The sequence below is a fragment of the Dromaius novaehollandiae genome, chromosome 1, assembly GCF_036370855.1.
Source record: "Dromaius novaehollandiae isolate bDroNov1 chromosome 1, bDroNov1.hap1, whole genome shotgun sequence".
Taxonomy (NCBI): Eukaryota; Metazoa; Chordata; class Aves; order Casuariiformes; family Dromaiidae; genus Dromaius; species Dromaius novaehollandiae.
This window is the reverse complement of record NC_088098.1, coordinates 139,598,392-139,622,688: the sequence shown is the minus strand read 5'-3', so window position 1 is coordinate 139,622,688 and position 24,297 is coordinate 139,598,392. Positions and strand designations below refer to the sequence as shown.

The following is a 24,297-nucleotide window of genomic DNA, read 5'->3' as shown; positions in this document are numbered from 1 at the left end:
AGCTGTCTTGCTTTTGAAAGTTGAATCTACTGCACTGGAATAACCTCACATTTGCTAAATTTTACACCTTTCCTAAATTTTTAATTGGTTTCACCATTGCCCTCAGAGCTTCCAATGCTGCTATGCTTTTATCATTAAAACCACATATTAATCTCCTGTTTCACTTCACTGCTGACAGCAGTCCTGGTAAGAAGACTCCAATTTACTACTTCTGAAATAACCTTCTGGATCTCTTCTATGATCTGTACTGCCTTCCTCATACCCTCTTCTTTGATAATTAATGTTTTATGGAAAAAAAAAAAAAAAAAAGAGAAAGGTCTAAGAAGTCAGGAGCAAAACCCCTCTAATTTCCTGCGTTTATAACCATGCTGCAGCAATTAATGTTCATACAGCTGTAACTAAAACAGTGAATGCAATTGGAACATAATTGGAATTGCAACATAATCCCTAGTAGGTATTGCCAATTTCAGGGGGCTGAGTTAAGATTGCTTTGGAATATACTGTAACTCATTTCCTAGTTTTCAGAAGCTTAGTTTGCATTACCTTAACTCTTTATTTCCTGGTTTTCAAAGGTTTAGCTGAAGTCAGCATCCTGGAAAGGCATGGAGTACCACAGGCCAAGCTTAACTCTGCCTTAACCAAGTTTGGGCGAATTTAATTCTATATAGTAGCTGGAACTCCACACTGTGGTCTTCAGCGAGCTCAGCTCAAATCAGACCCAGCTGTCTTTTCCTCTACAGGATGAGGCTGAGAACCTACGTGATGTCAAGCAAGCAAGATGCATAATTTTTCGCCATCCATTTTCCAGGCATTCATAGTGTGATCATTGGGACTCATACGGTCTTTAAACCCCATGTAGGGGAGCGTCCCACCAGGGATGCTAAACCCCACAATGCAAGGAGCAAGGACAGGGAACGAACGTGCCCAGCCAGGGGCCCCCTGCCCAAACCCCGCGGCCTTTGCCCCGGCTGTGCGGCTCCCCAGCGAGCGCGACTCACGCCGCCAGCCCCGGGAAGTGGGTCTGCCCCTGCAGCAGGGCCGCGCAGATACCCAGGGCGGAGGCCGCAGCTCCCCCGCCACTCTCCGCGCCCGCTACGCACGCACCCATCGGTGGGCACCCCCCGCGGCCTTTTTGGTCCCGCAGGGAGCTGGCGGGCAGGGCCGGGCATGGACCCCCCCGCGGCCGCTTCCCGGCCGGCGGGAGGCCCCTGCGTGCCGCCGACGTGTCCCGCGGTTCGGGCCCGCGAGGAAGGAGCAGCCGGGCCGCGGTGCGGCGCTTCCCTCCCGCCCCAGCCCCTTCCCCCGGCCCGGCCCGGCCCTGCGCGGCGTGGGAACGGGCGGGTGGGGCGGAGCGGAGCGGGGGCCGGGCCTGGCGGCGGCGGGCAGGGAGGAGGGAAGATGGCCGGGGCCGGCGCCGGGCGGGAGCGGGGGGAGCCGGCGGGGCGGTGAGCGGCGGGGCGGGGGCGCTCGGGCCGGCGGGCCGCGCTCAGGGGCTGGGAGCCGCGGCGGCGCGGGGCAGGTCCCGGGCGGGGTTAGGAGCCGCGGCGGGGCTGGTGCCGGCGCGGAGCGGGGCTGGCGCGGGGGAGGATGAGCCCGGCGCGGCGCCGCCGGAGCCGCCCGCGTCCCGCCGCCCGCGGGGCCGCCTGCTAGTGCTGGAGGAGGAGAACGAGGAGGCGGCGGCGGGCGGCCGCGGCCCGGGCGGGACGGACGCTGCCGCGGCGGCGGGCGGCGAGCGGGTGTCGGCCGGGGCTGGGCGGAGGCGGCGCGGCGGCGCGGCGGCCATGCCGTGGCTGAGCGGCGGGCGGCGGCGGCGGCAGCAGGCGGCGGCGCAGGGCGGCGGGCCGCCGGCCGGCGGACAGCGGGGCCGCGAGAGCTCGGAGCTGCCGCTGCCCGCCGGCTGGGAGGAGGCGAGGGACTTCGACGGCCGCGTCTTCTACATCGACCACAACACCCGGCAGACCTCGTGGATCGACCCCCGCGACAGGTAGGGTCCGCGGCCGCCGCCGGGACGGGCCGCGCTGCGCCGCGCCCGCGGGGCAGGAGGGAGCTGCCGGGACGGCGGGGGCGCGGCAGGGCCCGGCGGAGCGGGCCGAGCCGCCCCGGGCCGCGCTGCGGGCGGCCGCGCCGGCGGAAGAGGCCCGTCGCGGCGGCGGGGACCCTCGGCCGGCCCCGGGCCGCTCGGCGACATTTTCCGGCGGAGGCGGCGCCGCGGCGGGCGAGGGCCGCGCTGCCCGTTGGCGGGGAGCCGGGCCGCGGGGAGCCTGCCGCTGTCAAAGCGGCGACCCGCCGGCCGGGGCAGCGGCGTCGTAAGGAGCTTCGGGGTGAAGGCGTTGCGGGGGTGGTGGGTGCCGGCGGGGCGCAAAGCTTTGCCTCGGCCCCCGGTGCTGCGGGCGCTGCTGGCTTTTCGCTCAGCTTCAGCAGCAGACTCACTTTCGTGAGGTCCGACGGGGGTGCGACTGCTCCCGGCATCGAGGCCTTTTGTTGTGTACTTGGCGGCGAGGCTGCGAATATGCTACATTAATAAAGCAATAATAAAACCCCACCAGCAGCACCCCCAAAACACAACTAGGTCTCCGCTCTCTGCGGCGGGCGTGCGTACCGAGTTTTGTCCCTGGGCGGGGGCATCTGCAGCTGGAAACACAGCTTGGGTTGGTGTTTTTCCAGCGCTGGTGCAGCCCCATTGTAAATTGAGGGCTTGACCGTATTGATTTATTAGCTAGGCTGAACTAATTGGCAGCAGCTTGAGGCATACCGAAATAATTTGGTAGATTACCTCCTCATAAAAGATAACGCTTTGTATAGAGGTAAGCAAACTGGCAAATTCTTTCGGTTAATTTGACAAATACATGGCCTACTATGAATTACTGCCCGCTGCATTGTTTCAGGATGGCGTTTTTTCACGTCTTTCAGACCAGGCTGTGCATAATAGGATTAAGCTAGATCTTTTCATTTTAATTGTGGTGAATAAATATTGACAGGTTCTAGGTATCCGAATAGTACTGCTTTCACGCAGTAAAGATTGCATTATAGTTTAATACTTGTGGAAGTGTGGAATATCTCTAGCGGGTGCTGCCTGGTAAATACAACCTCACTTGAAAGGGTTTGCCTAAAAATTTCCACATAGAGTTACTGAACACAAGTATCAGTATTCTAGGTGCCTGCAAAATAAGAAACATATGTCTCTGTGTATACTTTTCTATATTAAACAATGTTTTTATAGTAAGTGAAAGTTGGACAAGGACAGTTTGAACTTCAGCCAGAACTACCTTGCCAGAAATATGCCTGGAATGTTAAGCAGGCCACAGAAACATTTAAGCACAGTCTGGGTTAAAGACTGTAGTAATTTGAGCAATTCCTGCCATCTTGCACAACGATACATAACTGTTTAAATAGCCTAAATATTTACTGATGAGATTGAGATCTTTTGTCTCATTATTTATATGTACTTACACATGTACCTATTTTTCTGCCGATATGTTAAATATTTGTTAGCGCATTTTAGAGGGTGTATTTTTCTACAACATCATATACGTACAATTTACTGTTTGCTTGCTTTTAATAATCTGTGTTAAAGGTTACTGATGACATGATAACGTGTCTGTGGCTTCTTTGTATGTCTTCCTTTCCGTTAACTTTCAGAGGGTATACAGTTTCATCTTCTGGAATATTTTGTATGTAGGCAGTAAAGAAAGTGGTTAAGCTATAGTGTTTAAACTCAGGTATGATGTAGCACCATTCAATTTAAATAGCCTGGCTAAAGCTAAGAGTTGGTATTTTGAAGAAATAATTTGAAATGCCGCATATTGTTTGAAAAATTGTCTAAATACTTCTTCACAGCAGTGTTTAAACCAAGTTCTGTTTCTCCAGTTAGGCAAGAATTAATACTGGCATTTAGGGTAGCAGCAGTTGAAACATTTACGTTGAGGCAGATAGGAAAGACATGATGTTTTCAGGAGTCTCAGTAGTTTCTACAGAATTCAAGTAGCTGAGGGTAGTTTTACTTTTATGGTTGCAAAATTAATCTCGGGTTTAGAGTAGACCAATGTTGTTACTTTAGTGAGATGTCTGTGTTTTTCTGCATAGCGGAAGGTGACCAGCCTTTTTAGTTTTCATCACAGCTATTCAGAGTCCTGTGGGCAGCAGCAAAGTAGGAAACGATCACGTTAGTTATGTTCTGCTAAAGTTTGGGAAAGAAAGGTCAGAGCAGCAGGGGAATGGTACTGTGGCTATTTTTTGAGAAAGAAGCTTGAAAAAGCAGAGGATAGTGTACTTGGGTCATATCTACTTCAGCATTTTGAGTTTGGCGTAGAGTGAGAGAGATCAACCCCCCATTTCCCGGTGCAAGGAGTGGCTTCATTTCTGTCCAGGAGGACCTGGGCGCAAGTAGGGACCTCAGGCCGTATTTCAAATGATCCGGCCTCCGAGAGGCAGCACCTCCAGGTGTTCCTATGGGCAGTAGTCTCACAAGCATCCCCACAGGCTCCTCTTTCCCCGTAGCTAGGACATGGTATTTTGTTTTTCTTTTCAGCTTTCCCCCTTGAGATTGCTCAGCCTTTAGTGTAGCCTGGTTAGTAAATGTAATTCCAAGAAGTTATCTGATTAAGGAAAAAGGGGGTGGGGGGGTGGGAAGCTCTTCCTCACCAAAACTGAAAAGAAGTCAGAGAACTGGAGAAGTTAAGGAAGGAGAGAGATGGTGTATAAAGGATTTTAGGGTTGAGGAAAGAGAGGGTGAGGAGGGCAAGGGAGGTAAGTCAAGAGAATACAGAGTAAAAAGGGATAGAGGACCCAGTTGGATACCTTATTCCACTTTTTTGTTACCATAATAGATCATAAACAAAGAAAGAAAAGAGGGGATAGTAAAAAAAGTGATGGAAGGAGCAGATCTGTGAAGCATCTTATCTTTGGTATCAGATCACTGGTTAGGTTGATGAAGATCATTGTGTTGATCTGTGTAGACTGTATTTAATGAACAGATTGTAAACTGCCTAGCAGATCTTGTAGATCTCAAAATGGAACCATTTATGTACATTTTCATCTTACTGTTGTAGTCATCTTTTATCTTAATAGACTGCAAGCTCTTCAAGGCAGGGAACTGCCCTTTTATCTTGTGTTTGCACAGTACTTTGCATATTGAGATTCTGGTCAATAATCAGGGATTGTAAATGGTCTTAAAAAAGAGTGACTTCATTTGTGGTTAATACTGATGATCCTTGTGGCACTAGCGCTTACAACTGTTTCTTGGCATGTTCTGTTACAAGACCTTGTTTCAAAGTGATTAGAGTTTAGCCGAAACTGTTGAAGTTTGGGAAAAGCTTTCCAAGCTGGTGTTTTGTGCTAGAGCTGCTGCATGTGGAAACTTCAGCCAAAACGTAGTGTTGTTTTTTTTTCCGAACAAAACTACAGGAGATAAATTGTTTCCTTCAGCTTCTTAGTATGAGCTGTCTTTTTTTTTTGTTTGGAGGAGGTTTAAACCAGCTTGTTTTGGAGTGGGGATTTTAAACTTCTTAAGGTATAACAGTGTTGTTGCATGAAGAAATCATCCATTTTGGCCAATTTGGGAGCTTTTGAAAAATCAGTATGGGTTGAGTAAAGACTTGGATTTGAGCAGCTGCATTTGCAGAACATGAACTGCTGGTGTGGTAACTGAAATCAGGGAGCTTTTCTGTGCTGCGTCCTCAGTGACCTCTTAATTCTGAGACCTAAAAGCTGCTTAATTTGAGCGCAGGAAGAAAAACCCTGGCCGTGTAGGAGAGGTAGGTTGGAACAAGGAGTATGGGAACAAATGGAGTTGGCGTTGGCATTTGACACAGAGAGGGAAATTTTGGTAGGTTATGGAAAGCAAAGCAATCTGGGTTTGAGGGGGAAAGTAGGGAGAAGGAGGGTGATGGCACCTGAAGCCTGGGAAGCAAAAAGTAGGGGAACTGGACTGAAAACCAGTAGGACGGGGAGAAACAGGTAAGAAGAAACCGGTGTGGTGAGGGTTCAGGGTGTGAGGGTGTCTGTTGTTCCTTGGCCCTGCAGGGAACCCAGAGGGAAAAGAAGGAGCACTGAGTTTGGATGAGGAATTTTGGGAGTCAGTAGCCAGAAAATATGCATACGGGGCAGTATGCAAAGGCTGAGCGAAGAAGAAAAATTAAAAGGATGGTGAAGTATGAGGATAAGAACTAGGTATGAAATGGGGGGTGGGGGTCAGGCAATGGAAGATGTGCTGGACAAGGAGGCTGTGATGAGAAATCTGAATTATGGAGACTGGAAATAAGTAGGCTAGGCTAATGGGTGTTATACAAGGAGTTGGCTTGAGGAGGACATGGGGCAGGCATGTGTTAAAGGGGTGCAGAGTAGAAGTACTCAATAAATGAAAGGCCCAGAAGTGCTGTTGTTTTTTCTGGACCGTTTCAGGGTTCCTCATTCTCACCATTTATTTGCTTTCAGCTGAATGTATGTGAACCCCCGTTTGCCTCTTTATGTGAACCAGGACAGAGACAGTCTATTACTACCATCCTTTGCAGTGTTAGGGCGAGTGGCAAAGCTAAGTGTTCTAGTCCACGAGTCCGTGTGATGCCGCGTGGTGCGATTTCTCTTTCCCCGATGTGATTTTTACAAATAAAAGGGAGATTGCAAATAAAAAGCCTAAATCAAAGGAATGTTCATGTCAAATTTTCAGAGCTAGAAAATTCCACATTTAAGTTGCTTAACTACTTCTTCCCTGTGTTAAGAGAGCGTTTTTAGTGATGAACGACTTTTTCATATGCTTTCTTGCCTTATTTGGTACATGGAGAGGAGCAAGTCTGAGGACTGATCAGTGCTGCGGAGTGAAAGAGATTAGAATTGCTACAAAAGTTTTTGCCAAAATTGGAAGGTGTGCCTCTCTCCAGGGAGTCAGAGGATCTTCTGGAGTACCGATGTGGGATACTGTTAGAGAGGCAGTGGCTTCATTGGTAAGGTGAGAGAATACCTCCTAGAGCATTGGATTTTGTCTGTCTGTTTGCTTTTGGGTTGCTGAGTACTGTAGATCAGAAGAGTCCTTTAAATCAAGGTTTTTCAGAGCTAGTCACAATGAGTGTCATCCAGCGTTACAATTCAAATACTTCTATTCCAAAGCATCAGAAGTATGAAGACAAAATATTTAGTACCACTGCCATTTTCAAAATTTTGCTTCAAATTCTTCTGTGTTTTCAGACTTTTCTTACCCACTTGCTTTTTGTTGTATTTTAATTGTCACATGTTTTTCAATTTTGTTTTGAACTAACGCTGTTTGATAATTTAATGAGTGATGTGGAAGACAGTAAAATAATTGTTGTTCATTATTTCAGTATATCACTGTGAAAACATTATGGTGACAGGATAGATTTAAATCACATGCATTATTTGACTGTACAGTGCAAACTGTTAATGTAAAGCATGTAACCTATAGGATGCAGAAAAGTATTTTTGGAAGTGATAATTTGCATAAAGGGAAGCAGAACTACTGAGATTAATTTGACTGTGATTTTATAAATTAGCTCTCTAGGCTTTCAGTGCTAAGCTCACAAGAGATGGAGATAGTTTTAAAAAAATCCAAGTGAGTATGGATCTGGAAAATATGCTTTTCAGTGAGAGAAAGAGCTGAATTTATTCACTTGTTTAAAGAGGTGTTTAAGAAGTGCTTGGTTACTGTTCATAAAAAGAGATGATACCTGAGACTTCACAGCTCTTTGATGTAGTAGCTTTTTATAATAATATCTGATAGCCAGAATTTGAAGCCAGAAACAGGATATGCTTTTAATAGTAAGAAAAATTAATTGTTGGAGTAGGTTTTTTTCCCTTCCTTTAACTCTCGAGATGAAATTATCTAATTCAGCGTATATTTTTTTTGCCTGGTAAAGTCAGCTATTGGTTGAAGTCCCATTGCCTATGACAATTTATTTTCACTGCCTCCATTACATGATATCTCATTTGAGCTATATATCATATATCTAGCTAAATATATCTCATATGGGTTGGCAGCTCAGCCATCTTTTCATCAGAAAGTAGAGAGCTTCTCTATCTGGTTGTTTCTCATAACACAGCAAGGAGGAAAACCAATTTATCCCCATCGCTTAAGACATCTGGGTCACTGCAGTTGCATCATTTGATTACCTCAGGTTAGCAGTAAATGGAGTGGACTTGATAGAATTTATATTAAAAACACTGAATATAAAATAGTACTTGAGATCCAGATGTTTTGAATTTTCTGTGCAAATATCAAGCCTGGATGCAGCCACAGTGTGGATGGGAAAGCTATGCAGCTGTGCGACTGCTCTCCTGGCATGTGACTGGGAATACATGCTGCAACATATGGTGCTAAGAAAGGGCTGTAGTGTCCTAAGCCTCCCCAATCAATCCGTATATACATATTTGTGCTCAATTCTTGTTCAAAATAAATTAGTAATGTTTTCAAAGACATACTGTAGGTCAGCATTTATTTTGAAGGTTTCAGAAATATATGCTAGGATAAATCTATATTTTTGCCTTTCAGGAGAGGTATGCATTTGTATATTTTTTCCTTTTGGTTGGTCACTCTTCAAACAAGCACATACCTTATATTGTGAGTGCCTTCAGTAAAATTTCTTATGATTAAAAATAAACATAGGCACAAGTGCCCTAGAATCAATGTTAATTGATGTCTGTGCTTTTAAGTGTTAAACTCTGGTTTTTTTTTTAAAAAAAAGCTGCTTCATAGGTACATAATATTAAATTATTCACTTTTTTTAGATCTCAGTGCTTTATGACTTAGGCACTTTTAAAAAGTATCTTTTAAACTGTTTTTTGCTGGATTTGTGTTTGAAAAAAGCAATGCCTGTATGAAGTCAGTATTCATATTTTCTGATAATCTGCTCTTGTAATTCAACTTTGTTAAAAATGAGCATTGCACCTCCAGTCAACTGAGTGTTATAGATGTTTTCAGTAAAGTTTTTGTAATGTCTCAGAGAGTAGAGGTGGGAGGCATCCAGTCTTTCTTCCTAAAGTTGAAAGATTTTCCTCATAGTACAGTAAAAGTGAATTCTAATTTATCTGATTAGTTTTTACCAGTTAAAAATACACACCCTCCCACCGTGTGCACATATGCACATGCGCACACACATGCAAAAAATCTAGCATAGGCAACAAAAACTGCAAGATTTGTGTATGCTAAACATCAAAATGACTATTTGAGCCAAGGTAACCTCACTAATGAAGAACATTGTTAAGCTTCTGAAGATTTTGTTTAAATGTTACAGATGAAGGGTTTTTGGTGTGTATATGAAGTTTTTACCTCTAAATGAAAATGTTTAGTGAATGCTGGCATCTGCCTTACTATATTTGTGTGCTTACTAGAAAAAATTACATTAGCATTTGTGACTTCAGTGTGTCGCAGCAGTACAATGAAAATATATAATAAGGGCTTTTTCTTGAAAAGTTTTGTGACATGTTATTGACCACCTATAAGTTGGATCTTACAAACTGAGAAGACCTTGATAAATCAAGTGTTGTCAGCGCCCAGAACTGTTTGGAGAAGATGCTTTTCTATTTCTTGCATGTATAGCTCATTGTATACCTGAGGCAATATAGGCAGCATGGTTTTATTTGTTGTCATTGAGCAGCACTGAGCATTTTTAAAAGAAAATTAGGTAGTCGCATTAATGTTTCTTTTGGAGGGAGGAGAGTCTGCTTTTGCAAGGTCTGTAGTTTGCGTATGTGAGGATGCAAGATTTAAAAAGTCATGAGTGCAGGGCTGGGTATTAAGTTCCATAAATTCCTGTTTAGATTCTAATGATAAGTTCAGTTTGAGAGATAACAACTTAGTGTTTTTAGTGAATGTAAATACAGTGACAGCACTATGCGAATATACGAACAAATGACCTGTAAGCAACAGAAAAAAAATTAGAAATTTGTCTACAGCAGACACAGTCCTATTAACAAGACCCATAAGTACTGTTAAATATAGTCTTATTTTAAAACAAAGTGTTGTTTACTGGATGGTTGAGAGAAGCTTTGTAAAGTTGTATATAAAGATGAAAAAAGTGTTTAGTTGATATTTTGGTGAAACAAAGTAAAACTAATACTTTTTCTGTCTGCAGGTTAAAAATAGAACTTCCTGAGTATCTTATCTGCTGCAGATGTGACACTTCACATTTACCAGTAGAGCCAACAAGTATCACAGCTTTTAAATAATCTTCAACTTGTTTCTGGTTGAAAGAAGCTGGCTAAAGAAAACATATGCTAGGCACTTTTCCTACTTCCGTCTCCTGTAGCAGATCAGCGTGTGCACTTGCCGACGTTTTGCGGTACAGCAACACTCATCTATGGTTAGCGGCTGCCGAAAGCAGCGGTGTCCTCCCCTCCAGCTGCAGGTTCTTGCCTCTCTCTTGCAGTGGTGCTGGTGACCTTACATTAAGCTAATTCAGGCTGTCAAACTGGCAAGAAAATATTCACTATTTCATTTTTCTGTTTTTTGAGGGGCTGGGTGGCAAGGGTAGTTTTCGGCTGGTTTAGGACCCTGAACTGGCTTACTCTCAGGGCAGATGGATTTTTAAGTGGTGTATGTCAATTAAGCGTAACTCAATAGGGAATCGGCGTAAGTGACATTGATGAGTCAGTTTAAAACCTTCTCGAGTAAAGCCTATTGGTGAATAGTAGTCAGAACTACAGGTTTTTAAAATAACCCCGTAGTAAAATAACTTGTCTCTAAACAAGGTTTAAGGAGGATTCACTTTTCAAACGTAAAGATGGTGTGTAAGAAGTAACAGAAGTGGATTAAATAGGTTCCATGATAAGTTTTCCAGTGGAGTAGCAGCACGGCAGTGCCTATTTAAGAAGGGGTTTGGGGTATGGGCCACACCACTGTTTTGGGGAAGGAGTTTGGCAGCAGCCTGGAAGGACTCATGAAAGAATTGGTGAAATCCGTGGCGAGCGTTGCCTTTACTGCCAGAGCCTGAAGGAGGTGGGCGAGAGGACTGGATGTCAGGTCAGGCAGATATCGGCGGATGATATTAACAGTGAAGTACCTCCGAGGAGGATCTCAATTTGGTGTAAAAGCTCAGGGTGTAACTTGGGGAAGCTGGAGTGCGAAAAGGCACCTAGAGGTAAAAACAACAAAGCAGCTATTGAAGAGGCTTGGAAGGTGGATTTGTTAGCAGTGTTTTGAGCTGAAACTGGTCAAAAAAAAAAAGTGACATTTGAATTGGGGAATTTTTTAAGGGAACAAGGTTGGACTTGCCAAGTTGGAGAGGAAGAGGGTGTATTGCTTGAATTACATGAAGAACAAGAGTTTTGGCTCTCTGCTTAGAGAGAGGAGCCAGGACTCTTGACGTCATATTTTTGCCCTGCTGCAAGTCCTGGGCTGCAAGTCCTGGGCCTGTGTGGTGGAGTGATAGCTCTCAATTCTCAGCTGGCCTTTGAAGGCAAGGCAGTGGGGCTTTCGGTTTTGTGCTGTTGCACTGAAAGGGTCTGCACTGTTTCCTGATTCTGTTTCAGGTAGGAAACTTAATTTGCACTTCCTGCAGTTAGGATGTGCTGAAAGCATGGAGAGTAGATGCCAAAAACGGTGATCTGTCACTTTTAATGGCCCGCTGAATCGTTTGAGTCAGCGGCTTCCTCCAGGGTGTATGTTGCATGAACAAATAAGTTGGAGTATTTCTCAATTTCTGTCGCTCTCTCTCTGAACCTTTTCTCTGTCCTGTCGGTGGGCATTTTGCTAGTGCAGGAAGGCCCTTCTATCCAGTGATGAGTTTGGTGCGAGCACTGTGGTTTGCAGGGTTGAGCAGACTCTGTGCTGTACTGTTCGCTTTCTTGGCTAAGGGTGCTGATTGCCATCGAGGGCGGAATTAGCGAATCTGAAAAACTGAAGTTACTGTTTTTGCTGTTTTTGTTTTTAAAGACTTTTCTATTTCAGTATGTTTAATTGGCAATGGGACAAAAATAAAGTACAGTGATATCAACACCCTTGAACCGGCAACGGAGAATCAAAGGCCATCTTTCATAGCTTTCTGAAAGAGTTATTTTCAAGATGAAATATCTATGGAGAATCTTGTTGAAACTATTTTGATTTATATTGTACTTAGGCTGAAGCTTGCTCTCTCTTTTGCACACACAGTGATTATGATTCTTTATGGCAAAATGTGAATTTTTTGAAATCAGAGATGAAAATGCGTAATATTCCAAATTTGATTTATTTAATTTTGGATTGTAATTTAAACAGGAGCTAAAAATAAGACTTTTTTTTGAACCTTAATGAACAATGCCTTCTTAAAAAGCGTGGCTTATCTGTGTTTAGGAAGACTGTCGAAATACTGCAAAATTATCTAGTTGTATAGCATCAACAAATTGTGGCACGCATCTCAAAGGAGGATACAGTGTAAAGTTACTCGACTTGAACAGTAATTCCATGCATGCTTAAAAGGTAGCTTGAGAATAAAAAGTAAGCTAACATTTTGTTTGGGCAATGTAGAGGTAATGAATAGATGGAGAAAGTATTGCGTGTGTTTGGAAACTACGGTTTAAACACTTGTGTGTATCTTCTGCTTCCCCAAAATTACCTCTTTTGGATAAAAGTAGACTCACAATATGAAAGATCTGATACTGCACATAAGTTAAAATACCTGAAGCTCGAACTGCAAAATAAATTAACCAGAAAACCCAACAAAAATCAATTTAAGGAACATCGTGGCTGTTGGATCATAGATAGTTTCAGTACTATCCAAAATACGAGTTTCTAACACTATAATTGATAACAAACACATAATTAACTTGATAGTTGTCTGCTATGAGCTAGAGAAAGCATAGCTGACTTCTCCTTTATAGAATAATACTAGAAATCTGTGTAAAGACTTTACCAGTAGATAATTTGTCATACTTCTATCTGTTAAAGAATGTATGTTTTTTTTGAGTAAAAATTAAGCTCGCATAAGTAAATCGCAGGAGTGCGGTCTAAATAGTTGTGATTTCCTTTAGAGTGTATGCTGTGACCTGAAGTAATTCTGTTGTTTCCAAGGAAGCACATTAAGTTTCTTCTTTATTTTTCTAAATGGATGAATTTTTTTTTTTAAATTGATGTAATTCGACATGTAATCTGTGAAGTGTTTCTTGACTGTCACAAATAATTTTCTTCATGAGATGCAGAAAGACATTTTTTGTAATTATAGCAGCGAATTATTCTGGAAACATTACAATCGTTCATATAAATGCTAATCAAAAATGGTCTCTTGATTCTTTGAATAGTATAGTACACAAAACATATCAAACTTTAATACATTTGAAATGTTAAAATTATATATGATAGGAATATAGTAAGCCTACTATAAGAAGTAGTAAAATTGAAATCTTGAATGAAAAATGGAAGAGGAAGACTTGGCACAAAAAAACCCACACCCTCTATGTGCAAACATCGTCAACAACAAAGTTACTGACTTTGTTGCCTGTCCTGAGCAGATACAGGAATGGATGCACATTTTCAACTGTATGTGTTGTACTAAGTGATGACATTAAAAAACATGCATGTGCTACTTTGTGTTGGTTTGAGTTGTCTTATCTTTATTTTTCCACTAGCTCATAGTTCATTCAAGAAAAAGTTAGAGGTGCTCTCGTAGCTATGGGTGTACTGATTTGTGATAATTAGGCACCATGTGCTCAAGTTTCTGCATGGGCATTTGAATTACACTCTATGTTTAATGTAACTGCTCAACTGGGCCAATTAAATCTTAGAATTATCTATTTAGAAAAATGTTTAGTAGTACCAGCTTGCAGAACAGATGGTTATAAGTGCTGTCCTTTGAAATGATGGTTTAATTTTCACGTGTCTTGAGATTTCTCTGCGTGATCAAATATAATCCTTTCCCAAATACACCTAAATGTGTGAGCTTACTGTTCTACTTTCAATAATATTTCACACAGTAAATTCTTCTTTTCAAAGTGATTTGATAAGTCATTGCAACCAACTTTTTAATTGTAGTTTAATTTTTTTGCTTCTATCTTGTATATGTGGCAAAAAACTTCATTTTGGCTAAACTGTCGTGTTTCAAAGAAGTATTCAAAAATGATTTTCCCCAAAAGGGAAGCAAAAAAAAAAAAATTAGGAATGTTCAGGTATGCCTGACTCAGCTGTATTTTGAACCTAACCTGATTAACCATAAATTTATGTTGGCTCTAGGGACCCTGCAGGAGTAAAGCCCTTGTCATCAAGAGGAAGAACTGTTGTGAAAACTTCTTTCTGATTTCACTCATTTCTAAACCCTTGACAACTGCAATTTTGTGCACTCATGGTACAGTATTTTTAATATACTTGCTTACAGCAAGAAGTGACCCTTCAGTCACCTGTGTTAATCAGAAGTATCTACAAAGTACATACTGGAGTCTGAGAAATACCAGGTTTCTTAATACTTTTGCTTAATTCTGCATTGGTCAAAGGAAACATACACGGAAGCAAGGAACAAAAGATTCTACTGCTTGTCCTGATCCTTTTTTATTTTTTTTTCATTGTTTGTATTTAGTAGTTCTGTGTGCTTTGGCACCCTTGCACTGGTTCAGCTGAACTTCTTGATTTCTGATAATGCCATATAATGCATTTTCTTTGATCTTTAGAAATGGTTGGTTTCAGTTAAGGCAATTTGTATTGAACTGGAGTGTGGAGCATGTTTACCATTCTTGGACTGTTAGTTAAGTGCCTTCCATTCTGGAAGAAGATAACATTAGGGGCAAAAAATTAATTGCTGAACTGTGCATATTTGTCTTGAGGATTGTTAAAATGGTAAAGTTCCCTTTCCTGGAAAAGGAAGTAGTTCCAATTAAAAAAAAAGTGAAAACCTTTAATTTTTGCTTAAAAAGTCTATTTGACTATTTTTGGAGTAAAACGCCAAGATGTTTATAATTAGCCTGACTCTTGCATTCTGATTGATTGGTGGTACTACAAAAATACAGTATTTCCAGTTGCAGAAATTATTTTCCCATTGTAAAATAAGCTGCCTTGAAAATTCTTACTTGTCTTTTTTATTGGTTTGCAGTATTGGTTTGTATATATGTCTTTATATGAAGTTTTGGAGATGTAATTTATTCAGTTAAACATAATAAAAGGTTTTGAGAACAAAAGGTCTTTCTAGTCCACGAACACGTATCCAAACACAAATATGCAGGAAGGAGTATGTGAATGTTTTGTGTGATGTCATTTAATCATCTGAAATTTTGGGCAATGCATAACATATACAACATTTATTGTAGCTGCATTATTCTCACTTTAAAGAACTGAAAGTTGTAGTTGAGAAATATTTGTGGGAAATGACCTGTGGAAGATTTGTTGAGCCGTGATCAATTTAAACAAAAAATTGCTAAATAGCGTTTTCTGTCATTGGCTTACAACAGCACTTGGGACCCCCTAAATCTTTTGACTGAATCTATTCTTACGGATTCAGAAGCATCTTAGGATGTGATCCATGTGCATTTAAGAAAAAAAAAACAGTATTTCATCTGGGCTTGGATGTAAACCTGTTTCCATGCTACGCCAGGTTATAGGATATCTTTCTATGCCTTAATAAAAGGCAAAACACTGGATGGTTCATGTGGATGAAGATTTTTTTTTTAATATACGTTCATAAAATTTGTCACAATATTCTGCAAATATGACAGATTTGATGAAGCTTCTGTAAGTATGTAAAACAGTGTTCCATTTTGTAAATGTTCTCTCTTCCACTGAAATGTGAACCATTTATAGAACTTGTTACAGGTAGAAAATGAACTTTACTGTACCACAGTATGCTGTAACATCATGTTAAGTAAATTACTTCTGGGAGTAATCTTGTAGATCTGTCTGTACCTGTTCCACAGCTTCTGTTTGGTAACAGTGATTTTGTTGCCTGGACATCTGCCTACTAGGAGTGAGCTGAATCCTCCATTCTCTTTCACAATATCTACCGAACAACTTGAAAGTAATAGTACATTTTCATTTCTATTGACCTGGTCTCAGTGTGGATCCTTGACTTAAAGACTTTATCTCTTTGCCAATTCCTGACCTGCATAAAGCTTTTTGGCCATTACTTGATTAATTTGAAAATATTATCTAAAAGAGGATGTTGATTTTGTTGCTATTGTTGTTTTTTCTAACTCTTTACACATATGTTCAGAATTTTTAGGAAGTTTTGTTGGTTCTTTTTTTAAAATACAGCTGCATCATTCTATCTTTAAAATTTACTATAATAAATTTCTGGAACGTTTCCTTTATGTAATTATGTACACTGTGTGAACATCTGGGTTTCTGAAGTTTTGCACATATGACCATTTTCCCATATTGCTCTTCAGGTATTTATTCTTTCTGAAGTTAGTTGATAAAGAAAATCATGTATATTCTTGACCTTAATCACAACCGTAAGTTGCTTTTTCTTTACATTTAGAAGCTATTGAACTTTTTTTCCCCTCTCTCTTAAAAAAGAAATTACTCCATATCCAAAGCTTTTGCTCTGTTAGAAATACCCCAAGACTGTGGGGTCCTGCTCATGGAAACCTTTTCCCTCTCATCCAGTCCATGAGTGGTGTTTTTCAAGCTGCAAGTCTGTAGAGATCATGTGTTTAGTTTCATAGCTTTGACCTTGTAGGTATGTGCTCTGTCACTTATTTTTCAAAGTGGCTGAAGATTTTGATACGATTACCCATATCCAGGTATCTTTAGATTATGTTTACTGTGGAAGAAAAAAGTGTGTATTCTGGAGATGTTATGGAAATTAATAGGCTGAGATAAGACCCAGCTCATTCCCTGATTTTTCTTTTATGTTAGTACATTAAATTTAAAGTAAAATAGCTCCCTATTACTGTGATTTGTGTCTCATATTAGGAATATATCCTTTCCTTTCTCCCCATTAATAAAAACAGTCAAATATCCAAATCTGTGTGAGAATAAATTCAAAATAGTTGTCAGAACACTTTGTTTAAAGAATTTCTGAAGATTGTAAGATACTATACTTGGCATAATTTAAAATGCATTAGGCAGTTTTTGCTTGCTTGTTTGTTTTGAGGAGAGGGAACGGGTGTTATGAATAAAATGCTAATACAGGAGATACTCCTTAAATCCACGTTTTCCCCATTTTATATACTCTCTGCATGCTAGCCGGCATGCTTTTAAAACGTTTTTCAGGGTAAAAATAGCTTGCTGCTTATTGAAAAACAAGGCAGACCTGTGCCTCAAAATCCAAATGAAACTGCTGCTTAGATGAGGCTCTAAAGAGGGCATTTATATGTTGTGGAATGAATGGCATGCCTGCACTAACTCCCGCAGGCCGGATATTTCCAAGGTATCAGACAGAGCTGCATATACTGCTGTCTTCCCCCTTCAGATACGAACGTTTTTCCTGCGGCAAAGCCTAGAAGTCGTCTTGCCCCAGTGGGGAGAGTGGGGTGGGGACCTGGGGGTCGAGGAGGGGATGGGAAAAACCGAGTGAGGTATTTCTAGGCACCCGTTTTTGATCCGCCCCCCCTCGCCCCTGCCAGCTATCCTGTGATAGTTTGCAGGTTCCATGTACTTGGTAAGTTAGTGTTGTTTTTTTAATCATTGTTCTTTGAACAGTGTAGTTAGGAATTTCCTGTTCACGTTTTACTACAATGGTTTGTTTAAAATGATAGACCACAGTCTTTTTCCTGACCTAAAACTAGATTAGCCTTGAATGTTGAGGAGAAGGAGGACAAATAAAGAGGATAGACTGTTCTTTGCTTATGTCATGGAGGGGCCTTTTAACTACGGGCTCAGTTATATCAAATACCACAAGTCGTGTTTCTTAAATATTTATTAAGACAAATAAACACAGTTATTGTATGAACTGGCATGTCTCCAAATTCCTCTCTCTTTGATTCTCAAGGGTGGGTCACTTTTAATCAGGAGAAATATTTTTAATTGAGACTTAGATATCTAGTGTGTTACTGAATCCAGGGGTACCTAAGATCACCAGTCTCCCCCTGTTGTTCGATTTATCAAATGCAAGAAAACAAATTTCAGTGAAGTGCAAGCTGTAAAATGTGGCGACAAACTGTCAGGAAATGCTTAGAGTAGAAACAAATCTGTTTTTTTTTTTTTTTTTTTCTCAGTGCATCTGGTGCCTGTCTTAAAGAAAACGTAGTGCAGTCTTCGTATGTATCGTCATATGTTTGCTTTTAAATTTGGAGTAAAAATCTCCCAAACCCAGCGATACTAGATGCACAAGGCATTGCAGCATCCTTATTATACAATTTATATTTCTTTAGGACATGCACCCAGTATAACAGAACTACTATATGTAAATAATGCACACCTGTATTGGTGGAACAGTACAGGTAACAAGGCTATTGATCTTATCTGGGAAGACATAAAATTTCAGTGTTTAAAATGACATGAACCACACTTCAGATGTTTATTTTACTGGAAAATTATTATAAAATAACTTATGTCATGGCGTGGCACAAAAGTTTTAGCTAATTTTAGAGAGATGGGATATAGACCTGCCTAATTTGACTGGGATCATCACTGATGAATGTCAAACTCATGAATATATGCTTTATACCATACACCTAGGTATTTTTAATATAAGAACATCTGTGAAAACATATATGTAAAATTTTGATAAACATTCTAAGTAAATTAATTTTTCAAGCTGGGAGATGTCAGGTTTATAAGGTTGTGGAGTCTGTAGCTGATATGATACACAGGCGTGTCATTACAAGGGTGTTGCCAGTTAAAATACTCAGCTGTTATGGTATTTCCAGCTTAGCATCTAACTTTGTTCCACCCAGCAAATAGTCACATAAATAGGACTAGCTGTGGATTTTTAAAGGAAATATTTAATGTATTTTTAAAGAAAATAACATTGGGAAGGGAAAATATTTGGGCAGCTTGCACGTGAATGTCTAGGGCAAGGCAGGGAGATGCCTTGCAGGATACCGAAGCTGATGTGCTAAAGAAGCTTGCAGTAGATGTTACGTGGAAAATGTTACCGTTTATATAAATCAGGTATTTCCGTGAGTATCGGAACTAATGAAGCCTGGTTTCCTGTAGGTCTGTGTCCTATAGTTGATTGACTTCAGTGTCTGGGAAGGTGCAAGGTCTGGTGGGTGCTTTTTACTTGCAGTTAGGGTATTGCACCTATTTGCTCCTCAGTGGATTTTCTGATACCAAGGTGTAAACTTGGGTTTCTCACTTCTTCTCTCTTCAGCTAGGCCTCCTATTTTCACAAAACTTCATAGGAATTTGAAGTATCTAGGGGGTCTCTGTAAAACTTGAAACTGATCAACGGAATAAAAGCTTAACAGAGTGGTAATGGCATAGCCTCATTTTTATAGGAGACCAGAGTACAAGGCCTTGTTGGTTTTTTTTTTTTTTTTATGCTTCTATCATTTGCTAGCTTTCAGTAACCACTTTATTGTAACAGAAGCTAATTCCTAAAACCAAGGGATGTTTTTACCATATGCTTGTTTAAAAAAAACACTAAAAAGTAATAGAAGTGCATTTTGAGATTATAACATGCTAGATTTTATCAAACATACTCTGATGATAACTATTCTGTGGGGTGTGTGTGCACTTGGATGCATTATCATCAAAAAAGTGAAGTAAAACATGAGAGAAATTTAAATTTTCAGTATAACTGTTATGCCGTGTTATCTGTAGTAATGCTGCCTTGATTTTAGGTTGGATTTCTCTTAGTGTGAACAGGCAGTGCAACCTTGATTAGAGTCCTATAGAGGATTTATCAGTAAGATACCTGCTGTTAATGAATCTTCTGGAGCTACAAGCAGTCAGTTTTTGTCTGTAAGGATCAGAGATTGTCTGAAATACTGTTGAGTGTAGTAGGCTCAGAAAGAGCCCTTTGCCATCAGCAGAGGTTGCTCACTTTGTTTTCATCCGTCTCTGCACAAAGATTTTTCTGCGTGGAAAAGCTGGAGTTCAATGAACCCGGGTGTGAATAAGCAGTGCCCTACATATTCCATGTGAACGTGCTTTGTGTAGCAATATGGGTGAGTAGTTTATTCCACTAGATGAAGTAAGTGAGGTGAATAAGGTGAGTAAGCAATTTCATTTTGAGACACTCTCCATTGTGTCTAAATACTGTGTTGCAAATCTGGCTCCTGCTTAGAGCTGGTTGGGAGCCAGGCGGCTGTGGTTAATTCATCACCGAACCTGAGCTAACAAGCCCTGCTTAGGGATGGCTACAGTAGACCAGCACAGTGCCACATAGCAGCCGCTGGGAGCTCTGCACACCGGAGCCAAGGCAGAGCTGGTTTGGGTCTGCCTGAAAAATCCCGCAAAGACAAATTCTGGAAGTGTGTGTGTATAGCATAGTGTGTAGTAATTAATTTACTATGGGAATTTACAGTACCTTTACCGAAGTATGACTTAGAAATCCATGTTAGCTTGACTTTCTTCTGTGCAAGGTAGAGATGCTGGTTGCTCCCTGTAGGGCTGTATTTATGAAGTATGCATACAATGTCTGTTGTCATAGCGTGTATCACAAATGTTAGTTAACTGGATTTATAACTTTCTTAGCTGTTGGTTTGTGGTGTGATAGCATTCTGTATATCATAAACTGATATCAAGCAAAGATCTTTGAAATAAAAGCAAGACTTTAGGAAGGTTTCTAATACTGACAATCCAATCACGATAGCCACTTTGAAAAAGAAGTCAAATCTTGACTAAAGTTACTCTGTTCTGTGTTTTTTATCAAGTATTTTGAAAGTACCTTTAAGTTTCTCATCCCAGTCTTCCAAAATCCTGCTTTAGACACACTGTCCTATCTCCCAGCTCTGTTACTGCAGGGCTTTTTGTGACCTCCTCTTGTAGCTGTTGTGAAATACCAGCGCTAAAATTTTGTTTGCCTATTTTAATCATCTTCCCTTTTATGCTGGAGAGGCATGGTCCAGTGGCACAGATTTGGGAGATTTGGGTTCGGTTCTCTGCACTGTCGCAGACTTTTTGTGTAATGTTACTCTTAAATTCCTTGTGTCTGGTGTTCAATGTGGATACTATTTATGGTTCTGCTTAACCTCACAATGATACTCTGATTATAAATGAATGATGGAGTGGTTTGAACAGAAATAAAATGAGAATAATGTAAAGATTCATCTCTTCTTTTTGGTTTTGATGGCAACTGTTCATGCTCTTCCATAGTAAAGAGCTTCTTAAAAACAGTGATACTCAGACACTTCCCGTCACTTCCAAAGGCAGAAGACTTTGGTCACCTGTATCTTGGATTATTTTACCTAGAGATTTGAAGTAAAGCTTTGCTATATATGCCAGGAAGAGAGCTGGCAAGGAGCAAGCTTAATTTGAGGATAGAGTTTTGTGTTGTTTATCTATTCCTACCTTGCTATTGAAGGTAATAGGCTTAATTTTTTTTACGGAACATTAAAAAAGTTAGAATTTATTGATTTTATGAAATTTATGTTATAATTCTGCTTGCCAAGGATACGATACATTTAGATGTTTTGCATTTTCTGGAAATCTGCTTTATCTGATGTGTATGCTATTTCTTTAGCTGAGTAGCTAGTGTTAAAGTTTTCTTTTTATTAGGTTCATGGTGGGGAGTAGTAGATGTTCATCACAGTGCATAGGGGTGGAGTGTTCAGCAGCTTAGCCTGGAGTGATTTTGTTTGGGATAAGTACTAGTCATAAAGGCATTGGATAACTTTGGAGATTAGCAAGATATGTCTGACTGTTGACAGTGTGCAATTGAAGAAATGTATTTATAAATGATTTAATACCCTCCTGGTTTCTCCTCTAAGATGCTCCCTATGAAAGTGTGGTGAGAAGGTACTGTTGCTGTACCAGCTCCTCTGAAGGGAGCTCTGCCCGGTTTCCGAACACTGGCACAAGCTGGAGCAATGTGTGCCGTGAGGCAGCGCTGCTGCACTGGCGTGCTGCTCACTCGCAGCCCAGTTACGGGAACTGCCTGTCCTCGAGTAGCAATCGTCTGCCACTGCTTTGGGAGGCTGGAGCGTTTTGCAGGGCTGCGAGAGACCCGTTTTTGTGGTTTCAGAGGAGAAAAAGGGAGATTGGGCTAGTCAAGGAGTGTTCTTGTCATTTGGATAGCTGTATATTTTATACAGTCAACAGTTGTGCTTAAAAATCACATGAAGGATCAGTGCAAGAGGAACATCATTGTTTTTGCCATTAATATATGGGGGGGGGATCATGTGTGATCTGGAAGGTTTGTCTGAGAATGTTTTTGTGTCTTGTTTTGGAAATCGGAGATCAAAACAGTGCACATTCAAAACAATGAAAGAACATGCTGAGCTTCATGGTACAAAATATAAGAGGATGAACGTTTTACTGAGGACAAGGTGAATTAATTTACATGGCTACTTTTGAAGGAGGCAAGGAATGAAAATAAAACTAACGGTGCAGTTCTGAAGAGAATGTGTGTGTTTTTTTTCTTCTTCACAGTAAAGTTCTGATGGATGTTCAATGGTGCCAGAAGAATTTGTTCTTGCTTAGTGTCATGGTATCTTAGAACCTGTTAAATTAAATCACTCATTGGACAAGCTGCTATTGAAAACCGCATTTGTGTAATTTGTTTTCCTTTTAAAAGTAATTTGAGTCTATGTAGAAGAGCTTTTTAAATATTTTGTTTACTTTTATACTGTTACTGGATTGCATAAAATGTTACATTGTGAAATAATACTGGCACAATTGTCAGCAAATTGTGTCTTTTCCTTTTAAGAATTCTGAATTTGTTTCATGGCAACAAAAATGCCGTATCATCCTTTGCTTCTGTCAGCAATCATTTTCTGGGAAGACATGAATGTTGAATAGTGCTTCTTTTATGTGTTTGTTGGAGTTCTGTAATATACAGATCGTTCAATCAGCAAAAATGTGCTTGCGTCCATGGACGTTTGCCCTGAAGCACTGCTTAGCATCATTGTGGTGCCACCTCAGAAAGTGGCTTGCTTTACAGACGTCTTGGATGGAGATACGCTTCCTTGTTGTTCTGTCTAGGATAACTTTTTCATTAGTCTGTTCAGGGAGTTTGTTTTATGGTTGGTGTTGTTTTTTTTCCAAATAGGATGAAGATCAGCATTTTGCTTGAGTCTTGACTTGATGTCTTAATAATTGTATTTATTACTGTTTCTTTGTTGACAGGGGTTAGGGAAAAATAATAGTTTCCATAAAAATTATTTTTTGCAGGAATTAGAAACATCAGCTCACTGTGAATAAGAGACATTGCTCAATATATGGCCAGAGGGAGGTAGTGGGCCTAGGCCAGTCATATCTATTGACCTCAAGCTTCCATTAAACTGTAGCACAGCAACAGTATTTGACTGGATGTGCAGTCAGGCTTCTTGCCTCAGAAAACTGTTCTAAGAAGATATGGAAGAAGATAGGGTGAAAAGCAGTGCTGCTGAATAATGAATAAAATACCTTGTGAATTTTACAATTTTTTTGCCCTTTTAGTAACGGTTGTGGAATAAAAAGCCTCAGATGAAACAATGGAAGTAGTGGTAATTTCTTTAGTGGAAGAGGGAAAGAGACTTAATGCAATACGATTATGATTTGTTTAATTGATGGTATTGTGGTTGTATCGTGGTTGGAATTGAAGGCAAAATTATCAAGGAAGTTAACTTCTTAAGGAAGTTAAAAAATATAGGACTTTCAGACTTTCAGGTACGTGATGAGTAGGGAATGGATACATCTTTATGTATCTTTAGTCTTCAGATACAACTTCCATATTCAGTAATTCCTCTTATTGCTGTGGCAGTATGAAATTAGAGAGTGAGTACCAAATCCTGCGAATGACAGTCATGTGGATTTAACTCTAGAAAGAGCTGTGAGTGGCACTGTATGTAAACATACAAATTTGTTTAGGAGTAAGAAAGACCTGGAAAAGGAAGCTAGGTGAAGGTCGCAGTAGAGAAGACAGGCTTTCCTGGCAGCAGCAGCGGGCAAGGAAGCGGTGAGAGAATCTTCAAATGAGTTGTTAGGCTGCGGAATAAGCCGGGGGGGGGGGGGGGGGGGGAGAAGAGGGATTGCTCCTGTTTCTTTTCCCTCTGCTGTCTCCTGTGAGAGTCTGTATTCTTGCTTAATGGGTAATAGTAAAAAATTTTAGGAAAATGATACAACACTCTAAAATGTGTGGAGCGGAGTAAATACATAAGAGTCATTACCACATTTTCCTTGGAATTTCCTGTCACGCTGGTACACTCTGCTGCCTTCCTTGTTCTTCATCGTTTCCCTTTCAGTTCACTCATATTTCCTAATAGCCTTTGAGTAGCTGACGGTAAGTTTTTGAAGTCCTGATCTCTTTAGTGGGCTTTAGTCACAAAGTTTTCAACACACATTAGGCATCCGCTGTCTGGAATAGT

At 40.9% G+C, this 24,297-nt stretch overlaps 1 protein-coding gene across 6 annotated transcripts in view; it reads left to right on the top strand.

Annotated features, from left to right (window-relative positions):
• The first annotated feature begins 1,357 nt into the window (after positions 1-1,357).
• Positions 1,358-24,297, top strand: part of WWC3 (WWC family member 3) — a 106,135-nt gene continuing 83,195 nt past the window's right edge. For 4 of the 6 annotated variants that reach the window (XM_026117051.2, XM_026117044.2, XM_064500454.1 and 1 more), the window contains exon 1: positions 6,888-6,943. In XM_026117051.2, the coding sequence (XP_025972836.2) occupies positions 6,903-6,943 (41 nt within the window). In that variant the 5' untranslated portion in view covers positions 6,888-6,902. Of the gene's footprint in view, positions 1,985-6,887; positions 6,944-24,297 lie in introns of those variants that run through there. The other 2 variants (XM_064500470.1, XM_064500459.1) reach the window with 2 other exon arrangements.